The sequence below is a fragment of the Stegostoma tigrinum genome, chromosome 25 (genome assembly GCF_030684315.1).
Source record: "Stegostoma tigrinum isolate sSteTig4 chromosome 25, sSteTig4.hap1, whole genome shotgun sequence".
Lineage (NCBI taxonomy): Eukaryota > Metazoa > Chordata > Chondrichthyes > Orectolobiformes > Stegostomatidae > Stegostoma > Stegostoma tigrinum.
Window position 1 is genome coordinate 38,483,073 of NC_081378.1, and position 23,085 is coordinate 38,506,157.

At 37.1% G+C, this 23,085-nt stretch overlaps 1 protein-coding gene across 3 annotated transcripts in view; it reads right to left on the bottom strand.

Moving 5' to 3' along the window:
• Window positions 1–23,085, bottom strand: part of lrrk2 (leucine-rich repeat kinase 2) — a 130,305-nt gene that overhangs the window by 19,551 nt on the left and 87,669 nt on the right. For 2 of the 3 annotated variants that reach the window (XM_048554222.2, XM_048554221.2), the window contains exons 36-45: window positions 21,809–21,961; window positions 21,183–21,374; window positions 17,862–18,008; window positions 16,877–16,989; window positions 14,226–14,416; window positions 12,859–13,019; window positions 10,302–10,472; window positions 8,526–8,626; window positions 2,572–2,766; window positions 1,004–1,197 (exon numbers count right to left, since the gene is read on the bottom strand). In XM_048554222.2, coding sequence (XP_048410179.1) covers window positions 1,004–1,197; window positions 2,572–2,766; window positions 8,526–8,626; window positions 10,302–10,472; window positions 12,859–13,019; window positions 14,226–14,416; window positions 16,877–16,989; window positions 17,862–18,008; window positions 21,183–21,374; window positions 21,809–21,961 — 1,618 coding nt within the window. Of the gene's footprint in view, window positions 1–1,003; window positions 1,198–2,571; window positions 2,767–8,525; window positions 8,627–9,724; window positions 10,220–10,301; window positions 10,473–12,858; window positions 13,020–14,225; window positions 14,417–16,876; window positions 16,990–17,861; window positions 18,009–21,182; window positions 21,375–21,808; window positions 21,962–23,085 lie in introns of those variants that run through there. The other variant, XM_048554223.2, reaches the window with a different exon arrangement.

Here is a 23,085-nt window from a genome sequence, read left to right on the forward strand (position 1 = left end):
TGGACCCAGCACTGATCGCTGCAGAACACTGCTGGTCATAGGCCTCCACCAACCGCTGTCTGTCTATGACTGTCAAGCCAACTTTGTATCCAATAGGCACATTGCGTCTGAATCCATATGTTCTAGCTTCACCAATTTGTCCACCATGTGGTACCTTGTTAAATGCTTTACAATAGTCTAAGTCAACAATGTCTACCGCTCTGCCCTCCATAATTTTGATTATGTCCTCAAAAAACTTAAATCAAGTTTGAGACACAATTTCCCACATACAAAGCCATTCTGACTATCCCTAATCAGTCCTTGCCTCTCCAAATGCTTGTAAACACTATTTCTCAGAATCCCCTTTCTGATTGAGCTGTTCAAGCATTCAGTCACATCAGTTGAAGAGTTTTCTTACACCAAGGAGGTTGGATAAAATAGTCAGCATTATATGAAAACTTCTTTTAACAACCTGTTATCATCATACATTCAATGCGTGTCCAGTGTTTTCAGCTGCAAAGATACTAGGCTATCAATAAATTACAATTTGGATACCTTCAGTGCTTCAAGGAGTTGTGTTTAGCCAAAGCTGTTTGGGATTCTCAATCAGCTTTTTTAAAAAAAGATGTCCATATTTTCAAGGTTTCTGTTCATATTTGATTATATTATTCAGTTTCAAAGACAGAAGTACCGTACCACTGACACTGCTTAATTATAGAGAGTCATGGTACAGTTTTTCTACTAAAAATAATTGCTGATCAAATTTCATTAGAAGTGTTCCAATCTGCTTAAATCTTCCAGCAAAGTTTTTGCCTTTCATCTCTCCTGTGAGAAACCCAGCATACCAAATCCATATTTGACATAATATCCAGATATCAATCTATCCTGCCATATTTATAAAAACCTAGGAAGAATTCTAAATTCTGATTGATTGTTAAATTAATTTGATTAGAAAACAAAAGCACAGTAATTAATCAAATCCCTCACATTTAGCATTTTAAAAACTGCTCAAGTAGATATTTACCTTTGTTTCGAATCATGAGTGCAATACAAACAAGTAATAGAATCAGACATCTTCCGAAGTTGATGAACAGATTTTACATTCTCTGTGTTGACTATCCACAAATGTCCAGACTGTGTGCCTGCAACAACCCAGTTCACTTGCTCGTCAATCACACATACCAATGCCAGGCATAAAATCCGGTTATCCTCAATGTTCTGGTCAAGGGTCAAAATATTTAGAACAAAAGATACGTTAAATCAATGCTGATTGAGGGAAACAATGTTAATAAGACACATTTATTCATTGTCATTTCATACAAGCATCTCCTTTACTGAAAAATATTTATTGTGTCAATTTTCTGACCCCTTATAGTTAAAACACAAGTTAATAGCTTGAGAGAAGTTTTTTTTTGCTAAAACTGAAAGAACAGCACCTCATTTTCCACTTGGAAACTCTACTGCCGTCTGGACTCAATATCAAGTTGAACAATTTTAGGGCTTTGACACCTTCTCCCAGGTCTGCTATTACACAAAACCTGTTGTTAGCCAATAATAATCGCACATTAGTAGCTATTTATTCACCTAGGCTGATCATTATCCAATCCTTTATCTATCCAACTGTTCTTTGCGCTTTGTCTTTGGGCTCTATTTTCACCTATCAATTACTCCTTACCCCCTGCCCCCACCCGATCTTCTGCATAAAAAACAACTTTTTCCTAGCTACTATCAGTTCTGAGGAAGGGTCACTGGACCCGCAACATTAACTCTGATTTCTCTACAAATGTTGCCAGTCCCACTGTGCTTTTCCAGCAATTTCTGTTTTTATTTTTTGCTGATCATGGGGATGAATCATTCTGTTCAATGATATGTTTTTTCACAATTCAATACTCAGCATGAGTATGATACCAAAAGTGAAACGCAGTGGCCATTACCTGGCAGATATTGCAGCTTCTTGATTTCACAAACTTATTATATCTTCCTTCCTTATTTATTTCTTATAGTTCATATATACAGTTGGCAAACTGAGAAACAATTTCTGTTCTTTCAAAACCATTCATCATTTCATCATTTTTTTTCACCTGGCAGTTTAATGCTTGTTTTTTTTTCCCCTCACATATGGGTTGTGGACTTAATTGGCTCGCCAGCATTTATTGTCCCGAAATGCCCTTAAGAAGATGGTGGTGAACTGCCTTCTTGAATTGCTGCAGTCCATGTGCTGTTTTATATTTGTTTCTCCTTCTTGTTGCTGTTTCTTCTTCTCTGACAACTTGCTGATTTAATACTATTTATCCCACTCCCAACAACTCACTCATTTGAAACGTTCTACAATGAGCCAATATGTGACACTCTCACTGTGCAAAATGGAACAGATTGCAAACCAATCTAGCAACTCAAGGTTGGGCATGTACAAGGCACTGTGGGGCATCAGCAGCAGCAAGACTCCTCCAGCACAATCTACAAACTCAAGGTTCAGCAGTCTACCATTACCATCAGGTCAGTGAATCAAACATTTTTCTACTAAGCAAAGGTTTATTTTCCTTATGGGAGTTCAAGCTTATTTCTCACGAATTATTATACTTCCTCACGTACCACAACAGCCTGTCCATCAGTATCCAGTTCTAAACATGAGAGTTGCGCCTTGTCTTGTTGTCCACTGCCAATCCAGACACTCGGCTTTTTGCAAACAGAGCTTGTAGCTACCATGCAGTCTGCTGTGAGATTACCAGGGACTATCATCCTTCTTTTCAAACAATGTAGCTCCACTGAGTTCAGAGTCTCATATACCTAAAGAATAAAGGACGCATAAGTACATAAAATGAGAGACAACATTGTTTAATTTTTTTGACGCCATTTACAATGAACGTATTCAAAGCATTTTTTTTTTCCACGGAGTCTCTCCAACTATCTCTTGAAATCTTTATACTTCAGCAAATAAGGTGAAGAACAGTTTTTCTGTTCCAAACCACAATTTATTTTTTATTCTTTCATGGGATGTAGGCAAAGCAGACAATATTAGAATTTGTTGTCCATTCCTAATTGTTCTTGAAGTGAGTGACTCGCCAGACTATTTCAGAGGGCTGTTAAGATTCAACCATGTTGCTGTGGATCTGGTGTCACATGTAAGCCAGGCAGTAGATTTCCTTTCTAAAAGGACACTCTACTCAACCAGATGGGTTTTTAACAATAATTCATAATAGTTAGCAGGGAAGGTCATGTCTTACCAACTTAATAGAATTCTTTGAGGATGTGACAAAGTTGGTTGGTGAGAGAAAGGCTGTAGATGTCATATACATGGACTTCAGTAAGGCATTTTGATAAGGTTCCCCATGGCAGGCTGATGGAGAAAGTGAAGTCACATGGGGTCCAGGGTGTGCTAGCTAGATGGATAAAAAAACTTGCTACGCAACAGGAGACAGAGAGTACTAGTAGAAGGGAGTTTCTCAAATTGGAGACCTGTGACCAGTGGTCTTCCAAAGGGATCTGTGCTGGGACCACTGTTGTTTGTGATATATGTAAATGATCTGGAGGAAGGTGTAGGTGGTCTGATCAGCAAGTTTGCAGGTGACACTAAGATTGGTGGAGTAGCAGATAGTGAAGGGGACTGTCAGAGATTACAGCAGAATATAGATAGACTGGAGAGTTGGGCAGATAAATGACAGATGGAGTTCAATCCAGGCAAATGCGAGGTGATGCATTTTGGACGATCAAATTCAAGGGCAAACTATACAGTAAATGGAAAAGTCCTAGGGAAAATTGATGAACAGGGAGATCTGAGTGTTCAGGTCCATTGTTCCCTGAAGGTGACAACACAGGTCAATAGGGTGGTCAGGAAGGTATATGGCATGCTTTCCTTCATTGGACGGGGTATTGAGTACAAGAGTTGGCAGGTCATGTTGCGGTTCTATAGGACTTTGGTTCGGCCACATTTGGAGTACTGTGTACTGTTCTGGTGCCACATTACCAAAAGGATGTGGATGCTTTGGAGAGGGTGCAGAGGAGGTTCACCAGGGTGTTGGCCTGGTATGGAGGGTGCTAGCTATGAAGAGAGGTTGAGTAGATTAGGATTATTTTCATTAGAAAGACGGAGATTGAGGGGGGACCCGATTGAGGTCTACAAAATCATGAGGGGTATAGACAGGGTGGATAGCAAAAAGCTTTTTCCAAGCGTGGGGGACTCTATTACTAGGGGTCATGAGTTCAAAGTGAGAGGAGGAAAGTTTAGGGGAGATATGCGTGGAAAGTTCTTTACACAGAGGGTGGTGGGTGCCTGGAACGCGTTGCCAGCAGAGGTGGTAGACGCAGACATGTTAGCGTCTTTTAAGATATATTTGGACAGGTACATAGATGGGCAGGGAGCAAATGGACACAGTCTGTTAGAAAATAGATGACAGGTTAGACAGAGGATCTTGATCGATGCAGGCTTGGAGGGTCGAAGGGCCTGTTCCGGTGCTGTAATTTTCTTTGTTCTTTGTTCTTTGTTGTTACCATTACTAAGTCCAGCTTTATATTCCAAACATATGAATCAAACTTAAGTTCCAACAGTTGCTCCAGGGGGATTTGAACCCATGTTCCCAGTGCCTTCGCCTGGGTCTCTGATTTGCACCTCGTTTGGTAATCAGGGAGCAGTGATCCAGCGTAGACTCCTTCTTTCATACTCTCTTTGTAGTGGAGGGACCAGCCCTGCATTTCCATAGACTAGAATAGACTCCCTACAGTGTGGAAACAGGCCCTTCGGCCCAACAAGTCCATACTGAACCTCAGGGCATCCCATGCAGACTCATCCCCCTATAACCCACCTAAACTAGGGCAATTTAGCATAGCCAATTCACCTAATCTACACACCTTTGGACGGTGGGAGGAAACCACAGCACCCGGAGGAAACCCATGCAGACACGGGGAGAAACTCCACACAGACACAGTCGCCCGAGGGTGGAATCAAACCCGGGTTCTTGGCAATGTGAGGCAGCAGTGCTAACCACTAAGCCACCATGCTACCCAAATTCCATATTCTATAACAATGTGTGTGTCTGGCATGCTGCTGTTCTTTTGTCTCTAAATTAATGAGCTGAACAGCACTGCCAACAAGATATCGTATAACTCAAGGAAACTAAAGATGTGCCCAATCTGATCCTGTAAATTCTTTCAACCCTAAACACAGGAGTACAACATCCTTTCAACAAAGCAAGTTTCTGTCTCTCAGAGAGGCTCAATTTTGTGGCATATTTTGATAAGCTTTGTGCTCTTGAATTAGGTGCGTTAAGAAGAGGCCAGATGGTGCCCTGCAACAAACAGGAATACTGTCTCACCCCTGGTGTTAAAATCTAAATCTGCTGAAATAACAGAACTTTTATTTGTAAGAAATATTGGAAAAATCTGTCCAAAAATAGAAAGATTCAAAAGCAAGTGATATCAAATGAAAGTTTCAATAAAACAGACCAATCATAATTATATAATGATGCACAGGTTAATTCCACCCAATGGCAGGAATTTAACCCTGGAAAAAATCATTTGGAGGGGATTAAAGTCTAAGGCATTTGCTTCCTAAACCAAAGCCACCTGCAATGTGCCCATTTCCAGCTTCAATGAAGATCAGGTCAATGGACAATTTACCAGTTTCAAGAAGGCAGGTTATATCTGATAATGAGATTGTGTACTGTTGTGCAAGGGTAGAAGGGTTTGAAACAGTCAATTCTGAGAGACACCTTAAGACCAACCACAATGATATTGTCATGTAGATTAGCAAGCAGAATAGTTAATGATTTCAAAGGAATGAGACCTAATATCCCAGGCCTGTTTATCGTCTCTGTAATAACGTCAACCATATCAATACAACTTGCAACTAGTTGCCAACATGAAAGAAACATCTTGTTTCATGAAACAAACAACAGCCCCTTCTAGTTAGACAAGGAAGTGATTTTCTTTTATCATGCTAGATTCTGCAAATTGTGATACTTAGAAGGGTTTGTGACAGAAATCCACCACATGGTGAGGTGCAGACTTTGTTTAACTGCACATAAAGCATGGTAAGGAAGTAATGCAGATTTGATTTGACTGCACATACATATCAAATCTCATTCTTATTGTACCTTTTAACTTTAACTAGGTTTGGCAAGTTTCATCAGCATTAGCTAAACAAAGTTTTGGCAGATTCAACGCATAATTGCCTTTGCACCAATCTCCTGGATCCAGCTGGCATGAGGAGCTTCTGTTGTTGACTACATTCCAAACTATCTCCCAATCCTCCCTGAAAGTCTGCAATCCCCTTCCAGCCTCTGACACTGCCAATAAATCTCAAACATTCCCAACTTCAGGCTACTGAGCTTTTCCATCCCTCTACCTCACAGGGGACCAAATCATCATCAGCCTCCAATCATTCCCAACAGGAGTCTCCCAATCCTCTCTACTCATTCCTGAATTCTCAGATTCAGATGTTCACCAATCAAATTTTGAGATTACTAAAAATTCAGACCAATGTGTAACTTTATAGAGCACAAAGAAAAGACAGGCAAATCATCTATAGTGTTTTACTTCATTTCTTAAGTGGCTCAAAGCAGTTCCAAACAAAGTGAAATGATTTTTGAAGTCTACTGCTGCCCATCTACCACTTCTTCATTTGCCTCAATTGTGTGGTTAGCAACCTAAGTGTGGCTAAACTCGTGATGTTACAACTTCATGTTTCAATTATGCAAAGCTGATTTTATAGAAAACATCAACTGTTTGCAGGACAGACAGAAAACAGGATCTCATTGCTGATATAACAGAAATGCCTGGCTAAATGAGGAAGTAAAGTAATGATTTAAGTTGCTTGTTGCCAAGAATTCTTTTTAGACCAAACAATCATCCAATCAGATAAATGAAGGTTTCAACTGGTTCTACTGTAAACCAGGCCCACTCAATAAAAAATCATTTAAAAGCTCAATTCAACTGATTCATTGGAGGAAACAGAAGTGTATTTGGGAATCAAGTCAATTTGAAATCACCACTATCAAAACAAAAATGAGAGAGTTGTAAAGTCTGTTAGTTGCCCAATGAATGAGGGTGAAAATGTAACTCTGAATGCCATCAAATTAATTATCATATCCTGTTACCCAAAAATCAAGTCTATTCAAGGTCTTCATAATGGATATTTTAACCAACTGTCTTCATCCATGACTAGTTATATATCATCCTCTACTTTGGCAATAATGGATTGATGACCTCAGCCTCTCTCATTAGAGCCAAGAAATTGACAGCATTTTTTTTAAAAACTGAAACATCTCAACGAAATTATTCTGTAAGTTCTCTCATTGCCCACCCTAAAACATCATGTTTGCAAGAATCATCACGGGTAGCTGACAGGAAATTTAAACAAATATTGTAATGATATGTGATTAACACTCCTGGATGATAGGGTCTCTCTAACTGGCTGGATAGCTGGCAAAGCCCCTTTTTCTCCTTCTTTTGAAGTCTCCAACTGCCACCATTCCTAGGACAAGCCAAGCAGAGACATGCACGAGAATTCCTAGAAGCATGGCATTCCAACCGGAACGCCATCAACAAACACATTGACTTGGAGCCAATCTACCATCCCCTGAGAAAAAGAACAGGAAATGACATCACCAACCCAAGGAAACCTAACCAGATAAATAGAAAGCGGGACATAACACCAGCGCTTCGTCGGAGGCTCACTGATGATGTTACCTAGAATGGTGACGAAACGTCTGAAAACTAACCTTCCAGCTCAGCGAGCAAACTCACATCCAGAACCTCAACCTGAGCTACAAATCTTCTCAAAACTCGCTGCCACCATTCCATCTGATTAAATATGACCAAATTCACAATGGAGGAAATGCATTAAACTTCATTGAGTAAGATTGACTCCTTTGTGTATATTGATTAAGGAGTCTGCCGTAACCATCTATTCATTCACCCAAGTTTAGTTCTATCAAATAACTCATTAAATACAAATAATATAAACTGTAATATTGAAATTAATAAAATGTAATTCCAAATGGAGATGTAATTGAATAATGTGTGGTTTTGGCAGCAGTGACTGTGAAAATGTGATAATTTCTCTTTAGACAGCCTGACAATTTGTCATTGTCTTTATTCTCAAAATAACTGAACTGTTTCCCAGCCAGAACAGTTTGTCATTAATGCCTCTTTTTGGATCACTGCTTATTTCCGGAATTTAAGAATATAAAAAAAGGCTTAGTGAGGTAAAGTCCATTTGGCGTGTCAAAGTTACAAGGTGCAGAATCCAGGTGCAATGATATATGTTTCCTCACCATTTATGGATGTGACCAACAGGGGGGCTTCTGCACTGATGAAAAGATTATGCTAAAGAACAAAACTGCCTCAACAAAAGCACTGCCAGCTGTACACTGTTCAGATAATACCCCCAAGATGAATCACTATTACATTAATTTTATAAATGACACATTGCACAGATGTATCTGTATTGGATAATATTTCATTCAACCTCCATTTTCAGATGGATGCACACTATCATTTATAGATTATTTTGTTTTAAACATTAACTTGTGATTTTTGTAAACTCTTACCTGAGCAGCTGTTGGCCTGTCCTCAGGGTTTTGCTTCAAACAATCATCAATTAAACTCTGGACAGCAGGCCACGGAGCACAGTCAAATTCTTTGACTGGATCTAAAAAGAAACAAACGTCGCAAGTCATATTCAGACAAGTGATAACTTTCGAAAGTCTACATCTTACACAGGGCATAAAATATAAACAGTAACTCCTTGTTTAAAGTTGTTGTGTTCCTGAAAATTGTGGTTGTAAGTGAAATTATTAAACGACTTATACGTTCCTATAGAAATCAAGGCTAAAACTAGAGTTGGGCTCCTTCAGACATTTCTTGTCCAGAACAAAAAACAAACAGGTCGAAATATCATACCACACATACTGTGCATTCCTAACTTAAATAAATTGTAAAATAATTCAAAACATAAGAGAAACTCCATAAAGTGAGGTACTTCAGGGTGTTTGTCATCATAAAACGGCTTTAAGACATTACTAAGTTGAAGAGGTGTACCTTCTTAAATGCCTGAATTCTTAAATAAAATAACTTGTAAAATAAAATCCTTCAGAAAGAAAGAAAGAAAGGAATAAAGAAGTAATCACGCAAATTTTAAAATTACACTCAGCTGAGTAGGACTTTGTCAAATTCCATCTAGTGGCAGAAGCCCAGGCTATCTGCATTGGCTGTATTCCACCACAAGATGGAGCTCAGGACTTCTAAACAAGTTCAGAACGGGAGTTGGAAGAGCAGCAGAGCAGAAAAGTACCTGCTGGTGGCAATGCACACTGGAGATGTTAAAAGAAAGAACAAAGGACAAGAATGAAGAAACTGGAACTGGTTGGGCATGAGAAAAAAGGGCTGGGGTCAAAGTTGAGGCAAAAACCAGGGGAATGCCAGCAGTAAAATGGGACATCAACTGGAGCAGGAAGAATCTCCAGTGGTGGCAACAGGCACCAGGGATTTTAGAAATGGGAGGAAGGTAGGATGGGAGGTAGAGGAAGGACAGAGACTTTAGGACCAAGTGTGGGAGTGGAAACATGAGCGGAAAAGTCTTGCAAGCAAGCAAACCACAGAACAGAAATTCTGTAACAAACAATGTTAAAGTTAAACTCACAACATTAAATGGATATACTGTCACTATTTAGGTAATGGCATTAAAGTGAAACATGTCAATTGGGTCAAGATTAAATAGGGACTTCCTGTAAAGGCAAAATACTGAAGATGTTGGAAATCAAAAACAAAAACAATAAAAGCTGGAAATATTAAGTCAGATAGTATTTGTGCAGTGAGAAAGAAAGGTAATGTTTCAGGTCAATGACCTTTATTTCAAAATCTATGTAGCTTTCCGAGTGTCTGAAGATCTTCATTGGAACTAAGAATAATTCACAATCAGTGTCAAGCTTGTAGAACAAAGACGATTTTGATATGTGTGTGTTATATATTAGTTCAATTTCTTGCTTTTCTCAATTCCAGAAGCTTCTGCCTTAGCAAATAAAAGACCAGATCTTCTTCGTAATTTATAATACGTTCTTGGTAACTGACCTGATTAAGACATACAGTCTTTCCTAACATCATCAGAAACAATTCTGAGCAACAGCTTCATCCAAGAGGAAGACAAACTAGAATAAGTCATATATCACATCATGTTGTTGGGCAATAGCACTGGTCTCCACAGGAATGCTTAATGCAATCAGGCCAACATTTTCTAAGGGAAGTGCTGGGATGAAGAGGAAATTATTATTTTTCACTCAAAAATTAAATAAAAATTATTTTTTCATTCACCAATTTAAAAATTTTACCTGGCAATTTCCCCTGAATCGCCATCTCATCAAAGTCATTTGGAAACTTCATTCCATAAGAGATTCTTTCACCATGAGTAATCAGATCATATAAAAGCAATCCAAAAGAATAAACATCAGCCTGATGGTTATAAATGACATTTCCTTGCGCAACTTCTGGTGCTCGAAATCCTAGCAAACAAAAAGTAATCATATCAATTCAGAAACAATTAATCAATAAAAATATCAGGATTTTGTCTGATTGTAATACCGGTCAAAATCAGATCCCATAGTAAAAACTAGCTTCATAATCATAGCTAATGAGATAACAAAGGTGCAGGGCTGGAAGAACAGGGCTGGCACGAGAAGAGCAGAAAAGCTGACATTTCGGGTCTGGACCCTTCTTCAGAAATGGCAATTCCTACTATCTCATAATCATAGGTTTTGCTTTTGCAGTTGATTAACATGGTGGTTAGTCACTGAACAAACTTACATGATGCTGTCACTACTCTTTAACAAAAAAACACAAAAAGAAGGAAGAAAAACAAAAAAAACTTTAAAGAGACTTTAGAAGCATCTTTACTGAAAACAGAAAAACCGAGTTTCAACCTGTTATCCAGCAATATCCTTAACACATACTCATTTCCAATGAAATACCCTTCCATTAGTATAAATTTGTTCTTAAATCTGAGATTTCTAAAATGAACTCAAAAAACTCAGGGCCTCTGATCTGTTTTCTTGTATGTCACAGAAGTTCAACTGTGCAAACATTTCATCAATTAACATCACAGGTAGCCTCCTGAGTACTGGATTGAATCAACCTGTCTTGGAAATTATGTCTCTCATTCAATGTTCCAAACGACTTTGACCTCCTAAAGAAAAAACATTTACCTTCACAGAACTGAAACCATATATCTATTTGCCCTCTATTTTAAAATTCAAGTTTCCAAAATAAATATAATACACCTTTATGACAGTGTTTTATTTACCATTCCTCTAAAATCATAGGTGCACAAATTTAGCATCTTAAGTTAGTTTGGGCTACTGAATTCACTCCAGTGTTTTACTGTCATTCTCATTTTCAACTTCTCTACATAATACACTTTCCACAAAGCTTATAGCTCCTTTTTAACATTTTAGATGTTTTATTGATTGCAGAAATAATACAAGTGATTTTTCACATAATATTCATTGGCTTTTTAAAGTTATAACACAAATAATCTAATGTGAAATGTATTTGTCAATTCCATTATAATCTGTTTCATGCAGAATGTCATAATTCAAATTTGGCATCAAATTCAGAGTTAATTGACAGTAGGTTAGGAAAATGACTAATATGAGAAGCACAAATAATCTCTTTGCAGAGTCAGGAGCAATTTGTTTCTAAACAAAAAGGGTGGATAGAGATATGGCAGGGTAAACAAATAAAGGAAATCTGTTATCTAAGTATTGTCTAGCAGTACTTGATCACCATAAGATGCATAAAATTAGAGAAATATTCTCAATTTTAGCTTTAAATGCAAGTTGATCTTTATTTCTTTCACTAACCTATTTTGATTTGATGACATAATCCAAGATATAAGGGGCACAGGCAAAATAAAACAACATATAATCTTCGCAAAATTTATACATGACATTGGATTTATTGGTACAGGTAAGAACCGTTGACTGGGCGAAATACTCTATCCATAAACTTGTCCTTTAAATCAAGTCAAACTTTCTTAGTTATAACACGATGTGGCATACAGGGCGCCAGAAACATTTCAGAAGAGAACCACTTGATCTGTATTCAGTTTAAAAGCGCTCAGGTGGCCAGATCAGATGGACAGATCTTTTTTTTTCCATTTTGGAAAAACACAGACATTGAGGACATATTATTGAAAATAATCACAGGATTAGATTTAATTTAAGTGAATAAGTCAAATGAGTTAGACAGGTTAGGTAGGAGAATGATTGAGCCTACACTTTAAATTTTGAATGCACAACACTAGATTAGGAATGAGAAAATGTTTTTCCCCACAGTCATGAAACTCTCAAATAGGTCATCAATAATTGCAGTGAATGCTGATTCACAGTATGTGTTCAAGGGAAAGTTGCATGCATGCCACGAGTGGCAAACATCTCTGTATATAGAAAGTAAGTGGGTCTTTGAGGCTTGATCAACTCATTGTTGCTTCCTGAAATTTTCTTGATCAGGTGTCAGAGACGAATTTAGCATAAATTTTCGTCAACTGGTCAAAGTTGTTTTTATCTTCATCCTTCTCAGGAGTTTGTTTCGCTGTATGGGAGTAGCAACGAGGGGCAGAATGGCAGTGTGTGTCATCTGGAAATCATATAATGCTAAGATGGGACAACACGTCTGACATGATTGTTTTTGCCTACCCGTTTATTTTATAGCTTGTTGCTGACAAATATAAGTAGTAGGCAAACCCCCAATTATGGATACAGTTTAGGCTCAATGGCAAACAAGCTACATTTATAACATAGAGACATAAACACTAAATTAAAGACAGTTGATAATTTTCTAATAAAACATGCTCCAGTGGATCACTTTCTGTACAAACTTTTAAGTTTCTACCTGGTGTGCCCTCAGAGCTCTTGATTCCCATTCTGCAGCAGTACTGAGCAATACCATAATCAGCAATTTTGGCAATTACAGCAGAGTTAGGATTCAAACTGAATAGCAATACATTGTGAGGCTTCAAATCCCTATAAATTATCATTGAAGAATGCAGATATCTGTCAAAAGATAAAACATATTAACAGTCAAGAGAAAATATAAGCATTTTACAAAGCTCATACTCGGGAGTGATAAAGCAATAATCTTACCAATAGGTTTCTCATGATTAATTACTGCATGCAAATCTATGATTTCTATTCATTACCTGAATTTCAGCCTAAGATTAAGCTAAAATGCAGAAGTCACTTCAGGTGATTAATTATCATATTATAGAGCTTCAGGGATTTATTGCTGAGATGTAATTCTGTAAAAACTTGTAACAATATAAAGCTTGCAACAGTAAAATGTTTCTGTAAAAGATGACATTATCCTTACAATCGATTGTTGAGGTGTAATTAATGTAGATTTACCATGAAACAATCTTGAGCTGTTTTAGTTCCATATCTAGTATATGGTCACTGTATACCATTTATTATTGTACTGTGTAGACAGAAATGATAAAAAAAAAGTTTCTAGATGTTAACTTTTACTCTAAATGAAATAAAATTAAATGATCAAATGAGTTTAAGTAATAACAATAGAAATGACTCGACATGACAGTCAATGACATACCATTTAATTAGTGCTTCAATCTTCTACAATTTGCATTTTATACCACTACTTATCTCCATAAGAACATTAAAAGAGTGCTTTCCAGATTAAAGAAAAATCTATCAATTTGCAGCAGCAGGAAAAGCAGTGGTTAGTAGAAACTACAGTCAAAAATCAAGACTTTCAGAGGGTTTCTGAAAGCAGAGAGAAAGCAAAGCAGATCTACACTCCTGAGCCATTGTCTCATTATAAAGAATTACATTTATTCTGCAAATGGCAGACCATTCTACATGAGCAACATCACAAATCGTTCTGAAAGGAAACATCAGTCTGTCAGATATACAGATTTTTCCGCTAGCATTTGTTGTATAACAGAGTCTTTTGTTGTAAAACACTCTGGAATTGTTTTCTTTAAACAATGCCAAAAATAAATAACTTCTTCAAAAGTAAGTTAAGACTTGCTAAAAATTTTACTTTCCTTCAGACTTCTTGTTTAGATTAAGAAAAATGCCTGCAGTTAACAATCATGGGTTCGCAATAGCGAAGATTCATAATTTAAGTTTGCTTACTGACAGACATAAAATAAGATTCAATATTACAATTAAAAGTTTGGATTTATCCTGCAAAATCTGTTGGTGCTTTCAACAAGCTGCAGTGTATTGAATGAGAGTTACCTTAAGCCATCAGCCACATGTAAAGCAATCCGGTGTTGAAGTGTTTGAGTAAGGTGGTCTTTCTCTTTGTTAAACAAGATATCCAGGGAACCTTTGGGTGCCAATTCCATCACTAACATCCGCGGTCGAAAGTCAGCCGCCAAGAGAGAGACCAAACTGGGATGATGAAAATAACTAAGAATTGCAAGTTCCTGAAAATAATAGAATTGAAGTTTGTTAATTTTCTACAGGCAAGAATAGTGGGGTAGTTTCAATGTTGGGTATAATTGACAATTAAGTGTTATTTTCACTCAAAATTTAAGTTGTCCTTTTTAAGAAATATTCTTTCTCAATTTTTCACTCAAACTCGCTTCATTAAATTTAAGATCTGCCATGAACTATGGCCTTCAAGCACAGAGAAGACTTCCGTTTAGCACATCTGTAAAATGATCTTGGGATACAAATGTAACATGTGACACTAACAAGCAGACTGTGTGATGGAGATACAATGAAGACCAGGGATCAGACATGTTCAATCATGTCAGTAACTCATAAAGATTGCTTCCAAGTATGAACATATTTTTAAAATCAAGGCAGTGACACACTGTCTCTATGGCTTTGACTTCTTCAATGAAACTATACAAAATTATAAATTGAATTGTGAATTACAATTCATGTAATTTGAAATAAAATTATGAATAATCAGTACTTGAGGATTTTGTTTAAGCCCATGTGATGATTACACATTGAAAGGTGAGCACTTTAATGCATTGCTATTGCCATAACAGCGCTGGATCACGTGTTATGCAAAAACGATTGGTAAGTAGTGTGTGACATTATTGATGGGAGATAGATGTACAATCCTGATTAAACAATGATTAGTGTCAGTCTTTAATGCCTCCAATCTTCAAAGAAGGGACTACTAGTAAAAGACGAGTCAAATGAGACTGTTAATTTCTCTTTGTATTAATTTACCAGTGAGAAGGATGTTGTGATTTAGAAATCAGGGCAAAGGGCTATGAGTTGCTTAAAGAAGTAAGCAGGATAGAGAAGGAGGTTTTAAGTAGTCTGCCAGGCTTAAAATTAGATACATCTCCAGAACTGGATAAAATTCCAGGCTGTTAAGGGAGGCAATGGGGGTAATAGCAGGGGTGCTGACAATAATTTTCAATTCTGCTCTAGCCACAGGAAAAGTGCCAAAGGTCTGGAGGGCAGTCAATGTGGTGCCGTTATTCAAGAGGGGAGCAAGGGATAACTTAGGAAACTACAGACCAGTCAGTCTAACCTCAGTGGTGAGAAAAAAGTATGAAAAATAGGAAGCAATTCTGAGGGACAAAGTTAATCAAGAACAGTCAGCATGCTTTTCTTAAAGGAAGATCTGACCAACTTGATTTAATTTTTCAAAAGGGTGACCAGGTGCGTAGATAAGGGTAATGTTTCGATATTATCCACTTGGACTTCAGAAAGGCTTCCGATAAGGTTCTGGATGGAAAACTAATAGTGAAGGTAACAGCCCATGTGATCCAAGGAGATTTGGCCAATTGGATTCAGAATTGGCTGAGCAGCACAAAATAGAGTGTGATGGACAAGGGGTGCTTTTGTGACAGGAAGCCTGAGTCCAACAGGATTACGCAGGGATCAATGTTGGGGCCCATGCTGCTCGTGATATATATAAATATTTCACATTTGAATGAAAGGAGGGTTGATAAGTACGCTAGCAAATGTCACGAAAATTGATAGGGTAATAAGTGCAAGGAGGCTAGGCTTTGATGACAAGAGGATATAGATGAGCAGGTCAGATGAGCTGATCAGTCACTAATGGAATTCAGTTCAGGTATGTATGAGGTTAACACGAGGGCAGGGCAAAAAAGGTATGGAAATACTTGCCTGGAGAGCAGGACTCTTGTAAGTATCAAGGCTCAGAGGAACCTTGGTATACATGTCCACTGGTCCAAGAAGGCATATGGGATACTTGCCTTTTTTGGCCAAAGTATGGAGTTTAACAGCTGGGAAGTTATGCTGAAATGGTATAAAAGGTTATTTAGGCCACAGTTAGTGTGCAGTTCTGGAATTCACATGAGAGGAGGGATATGATAGCACTAGAGAGCATGAAAAGGAGACTTAGCAGAACTTGGCTAGAGAGTTTCAGTTATGAAGGAATATTGGATAGGCTGAGGTTTTTCTTTGGACGAGAAGTGATTGGGAAGGGGAGAAGATTGAGATGTATAAAATTATGAGGGGCAAAGAAAGAAGGGGCAGGAGGTTTAGAGGAGATCAGAGGATTTTTTTTTCCACTCAGCGGGTGGTAACAATCCGGAACTCTCAGTCTGTAAGGGTGAGGCAGAAATCCTCATAATGTTTAATTAGTGTTTAGATGTAAGCCTCGGTATCGCATGTGCACAAAGTCATGGTCCATTAGGAGCTGTGTTGGGAAGTCCACCGGCAATTAGAAGACATCAAGTTACAGAAACATTGGTGCCAGTTAGGTATTGTGTGAATATTCACAGTATTAGATTGCAGTGAAGGAGAGCTGAAGTGAAGTGGCTTCGTAGAAGCAAAAAAAATTAAGTCGTGGTCAGCAATTTAAATTTTAACTTTACAATTAAAGTACTCTCCCTACAATGTCTATGAAGCACAAAAGTACGCTATGAAATGCAAGTTTTATTACATACTTGTCTCAGAAGACGATGTAGATACATTCGTGACACATGTTTGTTAAAAATTTTAACAGCCACTTCTTCACACTTGTAAGTTGCCCGATAGACGGATGCAAAACCTCCATCACCTTTAAAAGAAAATAAGTAAGCTGAAGTTCACATTTTAGCAAAAAAATTATATATGCAAATTTTTTACATCAATATTTTGATAACTTTTAATAATCAATTCCGTAAAAAACCATATTAGATATGTGTTTCAGAGGATGATCAAATTCAGCCTGAGTGTCTTAATAGAATAGATATCTCTATTGTCAGAAGAACTTATCTCTCAAAGCAAACTTAATTGTCAGATCAGCCTGATCTGATCTGAATTATCCCCGCTGCAACAGGTTCTGACTAACTGCAGTGCAAGCACATTCAATAAATCTTATTATTAGTGCAAGTTAGATCAAAAATGATCAGTTGACGTTTCCTATAAGGAAATGTAGGACAGGCTACATCAATTGAAGTTTAGAAGAATATGAGATGATTGTATTGAGTCATCCAAAATCCTAAGGGATATTTCATCTCGTGAGAGAGTAGAACTAGGGAACACAATTTAATAATAAGGGGCCTCTCACTTAAGGCAGGGATGAGCAGAATGTTTTGCTGATAGCATTTCAAGTCCTCAGAACACAATTTCCCAGACAGCAATGGAGGTAGAGTCCTTTAACATTTTTAAGGCAAAACTGGATAGATTCCTAACAAGGGAATCAAAGCTTACCGTTTATAGCAAGAATGTAGGGCTGAGGCTACAATCACAATAGTTAGGATCTTATCAATTGGTGCATTAGGCTTAAGAGGCCAGAAGCCTACTCCTGTTCCTCATTCATGTGTTCATATGTACATATATAAATCAATGTATTTACTCATTGCATTAATAACCATTTCACCATTTACATGATTTAGCAATTTGACAGCAGAAAGATAGAACAATAAAATAACTGGAATCAGATTTTACCCAGCAAAACATCAGGTGTTTGTTCGAGCTCAAGGTATTTAACGTCCAGCATAATATGTCTGGGTAGATCAACGAGCACAAGGTCTGGAGCAACTCGTGAAATAGAAACCTTGTTACTTCTATCTGTAGGACAAGTCAAAAAATCCCCTGTAGAAGAAACATAAAAAACATCTAAATATAGTAATGTATACCTATTGTTGCCTTAAATAATGACATTTCTTGCTGTTACTACAGTGGTTCTTGCAAGGATACAACTGAGAACAGATATTTGATGATGAGTCCAGAAATATCCACATAAACAAATCTCAGTTATTTGTTTTCAAAATAAATAATTAATATTTAACAGACAGTTTAAAGCAAAGCTCTGCAATTTTATCAAAGCACTTGAATGTCGGTTATCAATTTGAGATCCAAATGGTTTAAAACTGGAATACTATTATGTCATAGTGCAGTTAGCCAAACTGGCTGAGCACAGGTAGAAAAGGCAAGCACCTATAGCAAAACCTATAGCAACTCCACTACAGCAGAGGAAAAGAATGCTCATGGAACCTTCTCTTCTTGTGAAATGTTTGCTATCCAGTACCTTTCATAATTGAATATAACAAAGTAAGCAAGCTTTAATCTGTTGACTGTGGACCATTCAGTGACATCCAGAAATTGCTTTTGTTGTTTGGCATGTAGGTACCTTGCCTGTGTAATAGCTTCATTAAGATTGGTCTTAATTCTTGAGGCATATTTTTAATACTCAGCAGGGGAGATTTGGTATCCTGGTTATCAGTAAAATGAGCAAGGCGCTTTTAAGATGAACAGTTTGTAGTAATAAAGGAAATCACTGAAGGATTTAAAGCAGAGGATAAGGCCCAGGGACATAATGAATCAATGAAATTAGGTTATGTTATGGTGGATTTTTGGGGAATAATTAGAATCATGATTTGTAATAAAAGGATGATGAAGACTGTCGAAAGGAATATTGTTGAAATTCCAGATCAATGAGGTTGACATTGGTTATGGAGAAAATAATTTTTCGCAAAAAAAGGGTACTACAAAATATGAAAGAAGAATCAAACAATTAAAATGAGGTCCTTCCCCCTCACCATCCTAATAATGACTCCAGTAGACCGGAAGTTAATCGGTTTGACAAATCTACTAGGATTCTTAGAAGAGATATCATTCCATGTTGATAAAGTCAGCTCAATGAGAAGGGAGGCAAAAATGTCAAACGTCACTGGGGCAGAGAAGAGCAGGCAAGCTGAGGATCCCTGAGACAAGCAGAAACAGAGCTGAATTCATTGGAACAGATTAGAACTGCTTCTTGCTCTACTACAGAGAAAGGAGTTAGTTGTTTGTTGAGCCTCTAGTGAGACATTTTCTATTCTTAAATTTTAATATGCAAAATGGTGTTAAAATTAATTATATAAAAGGTAACATTAGTATGTGAATAATATCAATAGACAATTAAAATTAATTAAAGATGGCAGTTCAGGTGATGTGTCACAACTTCAGCAAATGGGAGCTCCTGGTTAACATTGTGATCCAGAACAAACACCTTTGCAGTGAATGCTTAAATTTTGAGCAGCCTTGGGTCAACATATTTTCTGGAAGCTAAGCTGCAGTCACTGCAAAGCATTTGGGATGGGTAAATTTACCTGCATTCGTTGTACCAGGAGGCAGTCACAATAGGGTCTTTTTGTTTGATCAGCGATCATGGACAGGAGGGTATGACTGAGAATCAGGCAAGTAAGGGGTCCCAGAGGGAAAGGGTGCAAATGTCAACCTCTGCAATCATCCAATAGGTGAAGTTCTCTCAGAATTTTGGCACATGGTACAGTGCTTTGGAGCATGAGTCACAAAAGGTTAGTATGCTGGTACAGCAGGTAATTAAGAAGGTAAACAGGATGCTGCCCTTTATTACAGTAAGAACTGACATAAAAGATAGGATGTTATGCTTCAGTTATACATCTGAGATCAGATCCCAAAACTCTGAGCAATGTTGGTCTACTTATTTAAGGTAAGTTAGAAATGAATTGCAGGTGGTTCACAGGAGGTTTGATACCTGAAATGAGCAGATTGGTTTATGAGAATTATGAGGTTAGACTCAGTTCCACTAGAGTTTAGAAAAGTCAGGGGTGATTTGATTTAAGAGTATAAGATCCTGAATGATCTTAACACATAGGAAGCACATTTCCTCTTTAGGTCAATTCAGAACAGTTGGACACCGTTTTAAAATTATACTGATGGCCCTGAATTCTACTCTTCACCACACACTTTGTGTCTCACTTTATCAAACCTTCCAAAATTTTAAATACTACTGTTCAGTTACAAACCCTTTCTTTTGCCTTGAAAAATGAGGCCCAGCCTGCTATACATTCTTGATAAGTATTGTCTCAGTACTTCAAATAGCATGTAACTAATGGCTAGGTCTAAATTAAGTTGAGCATAACTTCACTACAGATTCACTATCCCTGTTGAAGTAAACTCTAATGCTTGGTTTTATTCATTAATGGCTTTAATGACTTGCAGTGTAATTTGTAATGATTTGTGTATTTGTGCCCCCAGTTCTATATGTCTCTCCAACCCATTTAGATTCTTATTTTCCAAGGAACGTATGACCTCTTCTTAACATGTTCATAATTTGGAGTTGATGATCAACTGAAATTACTTGAGAAGTGCAAACTGGCAGTAAGGCAATCAAATATAGTTCTTCATTAATTTTGTTCTTGAAACTTCATTCCTTTCTGATTGTCAGCCTTTTTAAAAAATTCTATTTCAAGACATTACAGGACACAGAAACCATGTCTGTGCTTTTCTTGACTTGATGCAAATGAACAGTTACACAAGCTGTCATTGCAGAAAGCAACATTCCTGCAGATCTTAATAAGAAATAATTTACATTGCTTGAGATCTTACAATGTAACAATTATCGAAGAAACAATTAGATGATATTTTATACAGTACAAATTACATTATACACTTCGCCTCAATATTGCTATGGTATATTAGTCTAAGATGTGATAATAGTACTAATGATAGTAGTACTGTATTCAACATGTTGCAAATACCATTATTTAAATACATTTTAGCCAATACACTTCATTGCTATGCAAAATGACACTCCTGTAATTAACAACATTTATAATTTCAAATTGCTTTCATTATTATGAACACCAGCTATTATAAAATGGAAAATGTTCACAATGGAGTGATCTACATTTATACTAAATGTTTGCCACAAATCAAATTTAAAATAAAAAACATATTTGATTAAGATCCTAGTATTAATGCTACTTATCGGGATTTTACAAATCAGATAGAAATAAATACCTTCTTTAGCTATATCTAGTAAGTCATCCAGTAGAATCTGCTGGCATTCTTGATCATCTTCAAAGCTGTATAAGGCATATTTCTTCAGAAGAGTGCCTCCTTCTCCAATTATATCTGTCTCCAACAGGCCTGGAAACCACTCTTCCAGCAAAGAATCAATGTGATCTACAATCTGGCCCATTAAAATGAACCCTGCTCATTTTCATGAAACAGAAAAAAAAGACAATTTTGTAACCACAGAAGGAAATCAGTTTTTTTTTTTGAGTTCAAACACAACTTTTGAGGAGCTTTAAAGCATAGTGCTTTGTCTCTGATATTTGTTTGTAGTTCGTTACTTTGGACTTGAAGCTTACTAGCTCAAGTAACAAGAGTATAACGTCAGAATCTTTGTAAACTACAGCAAAGCATTTAAAGTCACAGAAAGAGCCAAAGTGGACTCCACTGTATTTAACTTTCAATTGCGACTGCTGCCACAACATCTCAGTGAAAAACTGGATACTTCTTATACATAATGCTGACCTCTACACCAAACTACAATTGGATAAAGTTTTGTTGACAATGTGCCCCCTAAATGCCGCTCAACAAAACACAACATTCGAATGAATTATTGGGAAGCAGCAGCTCACCTTTCCTGCAGCATGGAACTGTAATTTTGAGAACACTCTCTGGTTTATTATCCAATACAGCCGAGTCTACCAGGCAGTAGGCTTCTGGTGACCAGATCAGGTAGACTCCTTGTCGCCAATATGTTCTATTAGGACGTAAAGGTTTTTCTCTATCTGAAACAACATAGTTAGCCACATGCTTACGCAAAAAAACACTATATATTATTCATTACTTATGAATTTATCACTCCCATCTACGTAGCAAAGCTTCCTAACTTTTACATTTTATTTGTTCAGTTAGCAGTTTATTGCTCTGTCTTTATTTCATTACTAGCAAGGATTAACAATATAATTTAATCCACATAAATTAAATGATTCCAGAGTATTGGAAAGCACATTCTCATGTTTTTAATTATTAAAAATAACGTGGTTAGCAAGTTAGAAATATTAACAAAAGTCAATATTCTCAACATGATGGATCAAACCATATAATGAAACATTGTCAGTAAAGGAAGGAAATGCTACAGTGTGGAGAAAGTATCTTCAAAAATGTTTCAATAAACTAGCTGCACAGGCAATGCTAAAAGAAGCAATGGATTTCTGTAATAAAGAGCACCAAACATGAGAGGTGACCATCATTTTATACTTCTATCGTAGAGAGCACAGAAATTCCTAGGACTGGCATCCTGTGTATAAAAGCTTATCTTATTTACCAGCAGTATACAATGGCTGCAAGTATGTGCCATCTAAAGGATGCACTGCAGCCACTCACCAAACATACATCAAGAGCACTTTTTCTAGCGAGATACATTGCCAAGCTCAAAAGAGGCATGACTGTGGGGACATCATCACCTCACTCTTTTAAGATCCTAACTTGTTGTATCATCGCTCCTTCAAAGGCTCATCAATTTCCTGAAATTATGATATTAATCACCATAGTGATTACAACCAGACTACTCAGCTAGTTGATCATTTAAACCCTATTAGTGTCAGTGACAATACCAAAATTAGGAATTATACCTCTCCCGTAACAAAAAAAAATCAACCAAGGCTAACAAAGGAAGTTAGTGACAGCATTATGTTAAAGAATGGTGCTTATAAAATTGCCCCAAAAAAGCGGTAAGCTTGAGGACTGGGAGATTTTAGAATTCTGCAAAGGAATTAGGCAAAAAAAAGGGAATCTTCCCAACCCCCAAGCAACATGAGCAATGGTGAGTCAGTTGGTAAAATATGAAGAGATCGAAAAAATTAGATTCTCAATATTCAATTTTTCATGCAAGGTCCTAATAGCGAGTCAA